Source organism: Eulemur rufifrons, chromosome 6, assembly GCF_041146395.1.
Source record: "Eulemur rufifrons isolate Redbay chromosome 6, OSU_ERuf_1, whole genome shotgun sequence".
Taxonomy (NCBI): Eukaryota; Metazoa; Chordata; class Mammalia; order Primates; family Lemuridae; genus Eulemur; species Eulemur rufifrons.
In genome coordinates this window covers 101,018,561-101,030,515 of record NC_090988.1, presented here as the reverse complement: position 1 = coordinate 101,030,515, position 11,955 = coordinate 101,018,561, and the positions used below count along the sequence as shown (strand labels likewise).

The 11,955-nt window shown below is 60.4% G+C and overlaps 1 protein-coding gene across 3 annotated transcripts; it reads right to left on the bottom strand.

Annotated features, from left to right (window-relative positions):
• Positions 1 to 330: 330 nt before the first annotated feature.
• LOC138384673 (aldehyde dehydrogenase family 3 member B2) lies at positions 331 to 4,781 on the bottom strand. 3 transcript variants are annotated; one of them, XM_069470307.1, is made up of 8 exons: positions 4,620 to 4,781; positions 4,030 to 4,140; positions 3,719 to 3,839; positions 3,480 to 3,565; positions 2,431 to 2,548; positions 1,561 to 1,727; positions 808 to 907; positions 331 to 515 (listed from the first exon to the last, which is right to left on the bottom strand). In XM_069470307.1, exons 1-8 carry the CDS (start codon positions 4,779 to 4,781, stop codon positions 331 to 333), a joined length of 1,050 nt encoding a protein of 349 aa, XP_069326408.1. The 3 variants fall into 3 exon arrangements, with proteins under 3 accessions (XP_069326408.1, XP_069326407.1, XP_069326406.1); XM_069470306.1 differs by lacking the exon at positions 4,030 to 4,140 and adding an exon at positions 3,286 to 3,367 and having other exon boundaries at positions 2,431 to 2,817; XM_069470305.1 differs by lacking the exon at positions 4,620 to 4,781 and adding an exon at positions 3,286 to 3,367 and having other exon boundaries at positions 2,431 to 2,817; positions 4,030 to 4,074.
• Between the last annotated feature and the right edge of the window lie 7,174 nt (positions 4,782 to 11,955).

The following is an 11,955-nucleotide window of genomic DNA, read 5'->3' as shown; positions in this document are numbered from 1 at the left end:
GAGGGTCCCTGGGAAGGCAGCGGCAGGGAGCCGGGTGGAGCAGAGGGGGTGGGGGAGCTGGAGGACAGAGGGGCACAAGGCTCTGCACAGCTTGGTGTTGCCAGATTGAAACAGGCAGGCACCGCCTTTGTTCAGTGTCTGGGTGACACTGCCTCCAGGACTGGGCCTACCAGCCGCGATCAAGAGAGCAGAGGGCTGGAATTGGGAAGGGTGGGGTGATGGGGACACAGGTCACACTCCGTGGCCTCCCAGCTCCCTTCATGTGACTCTGCTCCACCAGTCCGAGGCCCTGAGGGTCTGGGGTCTGGAGGGGCTGTGAGGAGGTGATGCTCACAGCAGGGTGCAGCTCCGGGAGCCCAAGGCCCACCTTACAATCCGCTGGGTCCAGGCAGAGTAGGGTGGGTAGCGGATTTCGTTGAGCTGCTCCAGGCCCATGTGGGAGAGCAGGCAGGCGCGGTGGTGGGAGAAGGTGTCGAAAGAGAACTTGCCATGGTACCTGCCCATGCCGCTGTTGCCTGTGTGGGCACAGGCAGTGAGGGCCTGAGGCCGGGCAGCCCACCCAGCCCTGCGCGCCGGCCTCAGCAGCAGCCCACTGCCCGGACCAGGAGCCCACAGCTGGCAGGAGGCTCAGAGAGAGCCAAGCCCTTACAAGAGCCATTGTACACATAGGGAAACTGAGGCCTTGAGAGGCCCAGGACCTGGATGGAGGTTGAGCAGTGAGTGAAGGGACTTCCTGGGTCTGGGGTACTAAACCCAAGCTTCCCTGGGGGTGGGGGCTGGACAGGGTGGAGGAGGACAGGGACTCACCCACTCCCCCCAGCGGCAGGGACGGCAGTGTCATGTACACGAAGCCCTCATTGCCACCAAAATTGCCACTGCTGGTCCGTTCCAGCATCTGGTTCACTACCTGGGGGAGGAAGAGGATAGTGGGCTCCAATCACCCAGGAAGAGGGTTTGAGCCCGACCCTTCCACGGGGAAGGCAGAGGGGCCCCAGCATCTTCGATGGCTGCCCCTTCTCCACCCTCTACTGAGCTATCATCTCCCCACCAAGCACTTCCTAGGGGACGGCGCCTTCTCAGTGATGTTTAGGGTGCCGTGGTGCTCCTGACCTCCGTGATGCAGAGATGGAGGAAGGCCCTGGCCTTGAGACATGGCAGTAAGGTTAGGACACTGCGCTATAGCACTCAGGCCCGACCACGACCAGCCTGGCTCTGCCCAGCTCTGCCCTGTCCCCCAACCCCATACAGGGCTCTGCTTGCCCATGTAACTTTTGCACAGCCAGGGAAAGGGAGCCCTCTGGACAGTCCAGATGGAAAAGGGCACCTCTTCCTCCAGGTGTCCTGGACAGATGGCTGGCCGGCCACACACCTGGCAGGATTTGACCCTGCCTGAGTCCCCTCTGCAGGCACCCTGCGCAGGATGCAGTGGTACCACGTGACCTGGATTATAGTCGCACTTGAGGCATCTGCTGTCTTAAAGCCCTCCAAGAAGGGCTGCGAAAGGGGGGTGGCCAGTGTGTCCCTTTTAGCCCCCTGTTCCCCCCAGTGTGCCGAGCCCACCTGGCTGCTGTTGGAGAACGCGTACAGGGCCAGGGGCTTCTCCCGCCGGTTGATGAAGTCGATGGCCTCGTCCAGGCTCCGCACGCTCATGATGGGCAGGATGGGCCCGAAGATCTCCTCCTGCATCACCGGCTCCGTCTCCTGCACGTCCACCAGCACTGTGGGTGCTGCGGGCACAGGGCCGGCTCAGCGCCCGGGCCAGGGCTAGGACACGACCTCCCCCTGGAATCCTGGGGGGCCTGACTTCCCAGGACTCCCGGCTTCGGGGTGTTCTGGGGAAGAAAGTCCCCCAGAGACCCTGACAAGGGACCGTAGGGCGTTCCCCAGCCGCCCCGGCCTACGGGGCCCAGAGAATCCCCCAACCTCCGTCTCACAGTCACGGGTGACAGGATCTTAGAACCACAGAGTCCAAGGTGACAGTACCCAGAATGTTGAAGCCACAGCGTCACCGTGAGCTGCTGGGCCGCACGGGCCCAGGAGACTGTGGGGCTCAGGAGGGGGCCGTTGGAGTTTAGAACCTGGGCATGGTGGGCCCACGGACTGTGGTGTCACGGCCTCGTGGGACAGAGATGGTGGGACAGGGGTTTAGGACCTTAGCTAAACTCTGGAGCCCTGGAGCCCTGGGGTGTGAGCTTAGGAGTCCAGAGCTGTGGGAACTGAGTCTGGGGTCGTAGCGTCCCAGGCTGAGAACCGCAGCCACGGGAGCGTAGCGTCTGGGGATCGTGGCACCGGGAGCCGGGGCTCAGGGCCGGGCTCTGGCGGAGGGGCTGAGGTTTCAGGCGCCGGCCCAGGCTCGTGGCCCAGCTGTGGCCCCTCCAGCGTGGAAGGGTCTCAGCCCGGGTGGGCTGTGGCGGGGCGAGTGGGACCCACCGATGTAGCGCTGGCTCTCGTCGCTCTGGCCACCGATGGCCACACGGCCACAGCGCAGCAGTGCCCGGAGCCGCTGGAACTGCTTCTGGTTGATGATGCGGCCCAGGTTTGGGGAGCTCTGGGGGTCGTCGCCGTAGAAACGGGTGATGGTGCTCTGCAGGGCGGGCAGCAGGCGCTCCTGGGTCTCAGGGCTGCACAGGATGTAGTCCGGGGCCACGCAGGTCTGGCCGGCGTTGAAGTAGCGGAACCAGGCCACGCGGTTGGCCACGGTCTGGGGGTCGCAGTTGTCATCCACGTAGCAGGGGTTCTTGCCCCCGAGCTCCAGAGTGACGGGTGTCAGGTGCTTGGCGGCAGCGGTCATGACGATCCTGCCCACACGAGGGCTCCCTGGGCATGGAAAGAAACCAGAGTGGCCTTTCAGTCACCTGGACCAGGTGGGATGGCCTGGGCCTGGGGGCCCTGCGCCTCCTGGAGAGGCGGTGGGGTCAGCAGTGACCGTGACCATCTGCCTATCCCAGCGCTCCCCAGGTACATGGTCAGCCTCGATCAGATTGTCCAGGCAACTGACTCCTGCCCCTCCCTTTCCACAGAGACCCTCACAAGCCACGTCCTGCCCCACTCACCTCTCCGGGCTGACCCTGCCTCACCACTGGGACCCGCCTCTGGCCCAGCCACCCCAGGATCCCGTGTCTCCAAGACTGCCCAGGCCTGGCCTGCCCAGGACAGGTGCCATCCGTGACACCTCAAGCTCTCTATACGCCTCCCACCACCAGCCACGGCCTCCTCCCTCCACAGTCCCCCCCACTGTGTTCCCTGCTGTCCCCTTCCCACAGGACCTGGCAGGGCTGCCCTCACCCGTGAAGAGGATGTAGTCAAATTTGTGCTCCAGCAGCTGCTCGGTCTCCTGGGGCCCACCCAGCACCACGGCAAAGCAGCTCTGCAAGACAGGACAGGTGGCTCAGGGGCAGACCCGGGCCAGGGGGTCCTCCTCGGCTGGCAGGGCAGCGGTGTGGGGATGCTGGGTGCTGCTAGGGCAGGGTCACCCTCACCTGGTCCAGGTACCGGGGCAGCACCTCAGCCAGGACCTTCTCTGCAGCCTTGCTGATTTCTGATGGCTTTAGCACAACGCAGTTCCCTGCAAGGGCAGGTGGGGAAGTCGTGGGGGGCGGCCGAGCCCCCCACCCACCCGGGGATGAACTTGGAGGCACCACATGCGAGGATTCTGCAGGCGCTGTTTGGGAAGGGTGATTGGGCCAGGACAGCGTGGGTTCCAGGAGCGTCTCCTCACCTGCAGCGAGGGCGCCCACCAGGGGCACCAGCGTCAGGTTCAGGGGGTAGTTCCAGGGCGCGATGATGAGCACCAGGCCGAAGGGCTCCTTCCGGATGAAGGCCGAGTCCAGCTTCGTGAGCTGGGGCGCAGGGCACACGATGAGGCTCCGCCAACGACCACCCCAGAACCCACCCCCGCACGCCGGGGCCCCCAGTTCCCCGCGCGATGGAGTCCAGAAGGAGAAGATGAGGTCTTGAGCGAGCAGCCACTCGCTGGGGCTCGGGGCAGGAAGGGGCCTGGGCTGAAGCCTCTGCCCCAGCGGGGCTCACCAAGTTTGTGGCAGCTGGCTCGTCCTTCATCCAAGCCTGCAGGTTCCTGAGGGCCAGGTCCACCTCGTTCTCGCAGAGGATGAGCTCAGATATGTCCGAGTCAAAGGCGGACTGCAGCAAAGGGGGTTTGGGGAGGTCAGGCCAGGGCTGGGCAGGAAGGGTCTCCCCCCAACCCCGGGGCATAGAGATAGTCCCTGTGGTGGCACAGTGGTCCTATGGGAGCTGCACACGGGCCAGGAGCTGGGCCCTAGAGCCAGGCTGCAATTCTGATCTGCCACTTCCTGGCCGTGTGACCTCAGGCAAGTGATTGAACCCCTGAATGCCTCAGTTTCCCCATTTGCAACACGGGGTCATCAAACCTGCCTCACAGGAAGGCTGTGGGTGTCCATGAGTTAATGTAAGATGCCTGTCACATACCACATGCCAGGGAAGGGTGTGTTAAATACATAGAAATAAAATTGGGCACACAGCCAGTCACCTTGGGGGGCACAGACCTCCTCGGGGAGGACAGGGACACCACAGAGGGTGCAGCCTCTCCCTGGGAAGGACACCAGCAGCCCCTGGCTGGAGTCACCCCCGCCCCAGCCCACCTTGTGCAGGTCCTGGGCCAGCGCGTCCTGCAGAAGCTGCCTGTTGTCTTGAAGGAAGCGGCCCAGGGCCCTGAGCTGCGCAGCCCGGAACTCGGCCGGCCGCGTGCGCCCTGCGTTGAAGGCCTCCCGCAGCCGCCGCAGCGTGTCCTCGAAGGGGTCCATCCTGCCGGAGGGGGCGGCATGGGCTGGACGGCCGGGGCTGCCCCTCCTTCACGGGCGCCCTCCAGCCGCTCAGGGCCCGCGGCACCCCTCCCCCTACCTGCACCCACAGGGGCTCGTGGACACTCCCGCCTCGTACACACGAGGGGACCCACTGGGGGGACCTCAGAGGTCCCAAGAGCTGCCTGCGACCCTCCACTCACCTGCTTCCCGGTCGCGCCTGTGTGGGCGGGCCCTGGGCTCAGCCTCCCGACACCAGAGTGGGCTGCAGCCCTCCTCTCCTGGTGCCCTCGGCACGCCACACTTAACGTGACCCTGGCCACCCAGTACTCAGCTCCTCACACACGGACGCACACACTCACCTGTGTCAGCCCCTGGCCACCCCCAACCCAGACCACCCAGGCCACATGTGTGGTGGCCAAGCAGGGCTCTCCCAGACCAAACCAGGGACTCTGAGGGCTCTTTGCCTCAGAGTGTCAAATGGGGAAACTGAGGCCAGGGTTGGCCACAGGGAAGCACACATTTGGTGCCCTAGTGCTGAGGAGGGGTTGCTACTTGCTCTGGGGAGGTGGTGGCCCTTGGCTGGTCCTGGAAGGAGGGTCTCAAAGCAGAAGCAGAGAATGTTCTGGGCCTGGGCACCTGTGGGCACAGGTGGGAGGTGGGGGCAGGTGCAGAGCTGAGACTGCCCTGGGGCCTTGATCTCTCTGGGCTTTTCCTGAGGGCCCAAGGGAGCCCCAGCAGGGTAGAGTGGAGGAGGGTTGGTGGGGGGAGAGGCTGGGGGACGCTCAGAGGAGGACTGCCAAGACCTGGTGCGAGGGGCATCTGAGCACCCAGCCCAGGGGCTGCAGACGGTGCGCAAATCCTGCGTGTGTCTCTGTGTCCGCGTGTGTTCACACGTCTGCGCATGTTTGTAGTAGTGTGTCTCTGTGTGTGTGCCTGTGTCTATGTCCATGTGTGTCTGTGTGTTATGGGTGTCTGTGTGTGTGTGTCGGCGTGGGGACACGGGCAGTCCTCAGCCTTTGGCAGCATGCCACAGGGCCACTCCCAGGACCTCTGCTCAGAGCTGCATTGGCATTGGCGGTGGGCGTGAGCGGTGAGCAGGGGCTCAGCGTCCCCCCGGGTGCCCTGGAGGCTGGTGGCCCCATCAGCAACCGCCCCAGCCGGTCACTCTGCGCATCTGTGCAGTAGGGCCGGTGCCCCCCTGTGGACGGAGCCTGCTGGCCTGACTGCCGTGGTCACTGTTCTTAGGAACAATAAGACGAAGAGAGCAGCAGGTGCCCGACTCTGTGGTAGTCCCAGCCATGGACATTGGGGGGACCAGGACCAATGCCGGGCACCTTCCTGGCCACACCTGCAGAGACACCCTCCCTCCCCTTGGCAGCACGGGGGCCTCCACACTCACTGTTCGCCCCTCTCACGAGGGCCTGGAGGAGGACCCAGCATACAGCAGGCGCTCAGTAAAGACCCGTCCACTGGCTATGCTCAACCTCTGTCTTGGGCTGGAAGGGGACCCAGGTTGTGCCCTCCCCACAGCCAGACCTGAGGAGAGCCACCCAGATCCTGCCCCAGAGAGTGGGTGGAGGGTCGGAGTGGGATCGTCCCAGGCCCAGCCCAGGCCCAGAGGGACGATGGGCCATTCCCTGGCAAGTGCTTCCTGGAGGAACAGGCCTGGGTGGGAGTGCTTGGGGCCCACCTCCAGCGGTGGCACAGTTGGCCTGGAGCTCTCCCAGGCCTTTAGGTTCCAGGGCCCTGCCCCACAGCTCTGCCTGCATTGCCAACATCACTGGCCTGAGCCCAGCTTTCCCTGCCTGGGGTTTAAGCAGCTCCTGGTCACATTAGCCCAGCTCTAACTTCTTCCATGGCTCCCTAGTGCCTTTGCAGGGCTGTCTCTGCCCTGATTCAAGCACTGGTATTCAGGGCCCAGGGCAGACGAGTCTGGGGTGTACTATGGCACACAGGTGTCCTGATATCCATCCCAGGACCCTGGCCCCAGCTCAGTCGCACCTTTCCCAGGTGAGGCAGGTGGAGAACCTCTTCTCTTTCTCAACAGTCATGACCTGTGCTCACTTGTGCACACCTGGTGCTCAATAGCATAGTTGAGGAGCCAGCTATTGAGAAATAGGCTAAGAGACATGAAAGGTTTCAGGGGCTTTGCTTTGAAGGAATCTGTGGACCTGTTAGTTCACAGAACAGAAGCTGCTTCCAACAAGGGAGGCACTGTCAGAGTGGGATCGTCAGAGGACATTGGGCACAGGACGTTTCTTCCTTGCTGCCGGCCATCGCCTTGAGCTGTTTTGCAAGGCAGAAGTTCAGTTTGGGTCCTTGGCGGAGAAGCTGATTAAAACGCCTGCCCATCAGATAACGTGCAGCTAGAACTATCCCAGACTTCAAGGCTATTCCTGCTTCACTCCTGACTACGTCTCTGTGTTTAGAAGTAGATTAGAGTAGCACACAGATGCAGTGTTCTTACTTTATACATTTTATCTTTAATTTGCATGCTCAGCTAGGTCTGTTTCTAACCTAGGGCTTAACATACTTATCTTAGAAAAATTTTGTCACCGTCTATTCTTGTAGACAGAATTAGGTAAAGTTCTCCTGGAAACCTCAAAAAATGAGCTGTACCCATAATTCTTTAACAAAAGACAAGTGTTTGCTGTAACAACAAATACTGATGTGGGATTTCAGTCGGGGCCTCACAGCTCGCGGGAGTGCTGGAGGACCCCTGACCCCTCCATCACTTAAGCTACACTTTGTCTCCATCTCAATCATTTCTCTGTCTACATTACTTCTTTTTTTTTTGAGACAGAGTCTCACTCTGTTGCCCGGGCTAGAGTGAGTGCCGTGGCGTCAGCCTAGCTCACAGCAACCTCAAACTCCTGGGCTTAAGCGATCCTACTGCCTCAGCCTCCCGAGTAGCTGGGACTACAGGCATGCGCCACCATGCCCGGCTAATTTTTTGTATATATATATTTTAGTTGTCCATATAATTTCTTTCTATTTTTAGTAGAGACGGGGGTCTCACTCTTGCTCAGGCTGGTCTCGAACTCCTGACCTCGAGCGATCCACCCGCCTCGGCCTCCCAGAGTGCTAGGATTACAGGCGTGAGCCACCGCGCCCGGCCTACATTACTTCTTTATTTCCTATTATTTCCAAATCCCTTGCGATGATCCTGCGTTGGGGCCTGTTTTGCTGGGAGAGTAGCTAACTCCTGGCAGCCAGCAGCATCCACTTGGCAGATGAGGAGACAGATGGGCTGAGCTGGCAGTGTCCTCAGGGGCTGGAGCTGGACCCCGGCCCTGCCTCTCAATCCCGGCGCTTTCTTGCCTCGCCTGCCCACGGTGGGGGAGGGGCCCCAGCGCTTGCTGGGGTGGGGCTCTAGGACTCCTGGCTGCCCACTAGGCAGGCCCTGGTGGGACCTGGGCCACCCAGGTGACCACCCCCAACTTGGCCAGCCCTCTTGGTGCTCCCGTCCAGACATGAAACAATGACACTGAAAACAATATAATCACAAACATGATCAGCTCGCGTGGGCTCCTTCCAGGGGTGGGCTGAGAGCCCCTAGCTGGCTCTGACTGAACTGGATGGGTGGCAGGGGAGGCACTCTGAGGGCGGGCGTTCTGGACAGAGGGACTGGAGCGTGCAGAGGGCCTGTGGGGTAGATTTTGAGGAACAGGACATAGCAGGCAGGTCAAAGCCTGATGGGCCCCGCTGCAGGGAGAGTTGGGCAGCGGGGAGCCCCTGCACAGAGGCCGGAGGAAGGCAGAGCCGGAGTATGGAGCAAGTGCTTTGCCTGCAGCGTCTCATTTAAGCCTCGGGGGTTATGACCACCCCATTCGAAGGATGAGGAAACTGAGGCTCCAGGAGGCAACCTGATATGCCTCCTCACAGCTGCTAAAGGATGGGTTCAACTCAGTCCATGCGGCCCCGCCACCCCCTCCCCCACCGGCATTGTCCCATGTGCCTGCCAACCAAGGTGTGCCCTGTGCTTTTTGTGTGTGTTTATTTTAAGAGACAGGGTCTCAGTTGGTCACCCAGGCTGGAGTGCAGTGGCGTGGTCACAATCACAGCTCACTGCAGCCTGGAACTCCTGGGATCCAGTGATCCTCCTGCCTTGGCCTCCCAAGTAGCTGAGACTACAGGTGTGCCACCACACCCAGCTAATTTTTATTTATTTATTTATTTTTATTTATTTATTTTTTTTTTTTTGAGACAGAGTCTCGCTTTGTTGCCCTGGCTAGAGTGAGTGCCGTGGTGTCAGCCTAGCTCACAGCAACCTCAAACTCCTGGGCTCAAGCGATCCTCCTGCCTCAGCCTCCCGAGTAGCTGGGACTACAGGCATGCGCCACCATGCCCGGCTAATTTTTTGTATATATATATATATTTTTAGTTGTCCATATAATTTCTTTCTATTTTTAGTAGAGACGGGGGTCTTGCTCTTGCTCAGGCTGGTCTCGAACTCCTGACCTCAAGCGATCCTCCTGCCTCGGCCTCCCAGGGTGCTAGGATTACAGGCGTGAGCCACCACGCCCAGCCTAATTTTTAAATTTTTTGTAGAGATGGGCTCTTGCTACATTGCCCAGGCTGGTCTCAAACTCCTGGCCTCATGTGATCCTCCTATCTCAGCCTCCCAGAGTGCTGGGATGACAGGTGTCAGCCACCGCGCTTGGCTGTCCCTCGATTTTTATTGTCTTCTCAACACTTTTGTAGCTTCGAGATTTTGTACAATGAGATGTAATATTTCCTGAATCAGAAATGAACAACGAATGTTGCTTTTAAAACCTGAAACCAAAGACTCATCTCTGGCCTCACCACCCAAGAAGCTCCCCACTTCCCGACCCCGACACTCCCAGCACATCTCGGTCACACCCTGGTGACCCCTGCCAAGTCCCTGTCTGTCCATGAGGCTGTCTCCTGCCCCTGTCCCGAGCTCCTCAAAGGAGGACGAGGTCTGTCCCCACACCCGGGATTCCTGGGGATCACGCCTCACCTCCCAGGGTGCTCCCCGGGAGCCCGCCACAGGGAAGAGTGAGTCTCACACAGGACAGCTGAGCCAGGGCAGGACCAGCCTCCCACCCCGAGCAGGGACCCGTGGTGGTCTCGCCCTTTGACCCCTCTCCCACATCCCACCCCCCTGATGCTGGCCTCACCCAGTGCCTTTTACCCTAAGGCCCCTCTGCCCCGGCCTCGCCCGTCAGCCCCAGTACCCTGGCGTGGGCTCGGACCCCGGATCCTCTGCCGCGCCTTTGGTCCCTTTCTCCGACATGCTGCCTCCGAATGTGCCGACTCTGCTCCTACCCAGGCCTCAGCCCTGCCTCTGCCGACTGCTGATGCTGCAGGAGCGCCCTGGTCTCCCCACTCCCATGGCCACGCCTGGCGATGGAGGCTGTCTGGGGTTATCTAATGAGCCCAGGAAGGCAGGGCAGCGCCTCCTAAACCTCACACCTACCCCTTTCCCACTGCTCTGAGCTGCAGCTACTCTGTCCGCCCTGTTCTCCCCATCCTGCCCCCGCACCCGGCACCCTTGCACCCCAGGGCAGCCTCTGGAAACAGGTCTGACAACTTGAGGCTGCCGGAGGCTATTCTGTGTGGCTGCTGGGATGGGCTGGCAGAGGGCATAAGGAGAGAAATCCCCCAGGTGGGTTGCAGGACCCCAGCAGCAAATGCTGCCCCCTCCAGGAAGTGCTCACGGGCCCCCAGCTGGCAGTGCTCCACGGCTCCACCCAGGGCCCCTGAGCTAAATCCTCCTCTCCACTCCTCCACTCCCACAGCCCAGGGTGTGCAGGTCAAGATCAGCAACTACGTTTCCTTCATTTCCACTCTCCTAGTGTGCCCATCAATTGGCACACTCGGGGCAGAGCAAGGGGTGGCGACAGCTGCTGGGAGGCCTCAGTGGGAAACTGCACCTGTGGCTCCAGGATGGCATGTCGCTCATTTGTTTGTTTATTCTCCTGTTTACTGTGTGACCCTGAGCAAGTTACTTAACCTCTCTGAGCCTCTCTGATGTAACAATAGCACCTAATTGTCATGGTTCTTGAGAGGATCGCACGGAGAGATGTGAGAATAGACAAGGCCGATCACAGCTCCTGGCACGGAATCGGTGCTCCTCAGCGTTGGCTGCTCATGTTTCCGCAAGTCTTTAGGGAGCACCTCCTAGGTTCTGGGGGGCAGATGAGCTCAGGCCTACCACGGTCCCCCACTCCTCGCCCTGTTCCCTGAGACTAAGAACACGCCTGCTGAGGGCTGTGGAGGGTTCCATGGTGGCGTGTGCAGGCCCCTGTGGGCAGGTGGGACATCTGCCATAAGCCTTGGCCGTGACTGGAGCCGCAGCCAACTACACAACCCTGGCCTCCCATCAACACTGATGTGACATCAGCAAGGAACCTCAGGGCTGGGGCAGGGGACAGGCAAGGATGGCAAGACTTGTCTCAGAGCACCGAGCAGGCCCACCTCCCCCAAACCGCCAAATCGCACACTTTAAATGGTGTATTGTATGGTACAGGAATTCTATCTCAATGAGCTGTTTTTTAAAAAAAAAATAAAAAACAAAACTGAATTGACAAGAAACCTGAATAGCCCATAAATAAATCAACCTCACCAGCAATAGGTAAAATGTAAAAGGAAACCACTGCAAGGTACCTTGTCATACCCTTTGTGTGCATGTCCTGCGGCTGCCGTAACAAATGACCGCAGTGTGGTGGCCGCAAACAGCAGAGATCTGTCCTCTCGGGGCTCTGAAGGTAGAAGTTCAAAGTGAAGGTGCGGGCAGGGCCGTGCTCCTCTGACGGTGCCAGGGGAGGATCCCGCCTCTTCCAGGGTCCCTGCTGCTGGCCCTCCGTGGCCATGGCCGTGGCCGGCAGCCGCATCACTCCAGGCTCTGCCTCCGTCCCCACAGGCCTCCTTCCCAGCGTGTGTCTAACTGCCTGCCTCGCTCCATGACGCTCATGAGTGAATCCAGGCTGGTTCTTGCCTGTGGTGATCCGCCCCTGGTTAGCTTCTGCCTGAGGGTTGTTTGCTGGTCACCTGCGCGGTCTCAGCCCTGCGTCCTAGGCTCCTGAACCATCACTTCCAGCCGGTGGCACTTGGTGGGTCCAATGGCCTCTTTTCATTTTGTACCGTCTGTGTTCTTTCAAGCCAAGACAGCAACTTTTCCCAAAAGCTTTGTGGGAATTCTGTGGGT

Coding starts and splice junctions, on each gene's coding strand:
- LOC138384673 (XM_069470306.1), bottom strand. CDS start 4,781: ATGGACCCCTTCGAGGACACGCTGCGGCGGCTGCGGGAGGCCTTCAAC. Junction 3,368..3,479: donor TGCCCCGGTACCTGGACCAG/GTGAGGGTGACC, acceptor CCTGTCTTGCAG/AGCTGCTTTGCCGTGGTGCT. Junction 908..1,560: donor CGTTCTCCAACAGCAGCCAG/GTGGGCTCGGCA, acceptor TTCCTCCCCCAG/GTAGTGAACCAGATGCTGGA.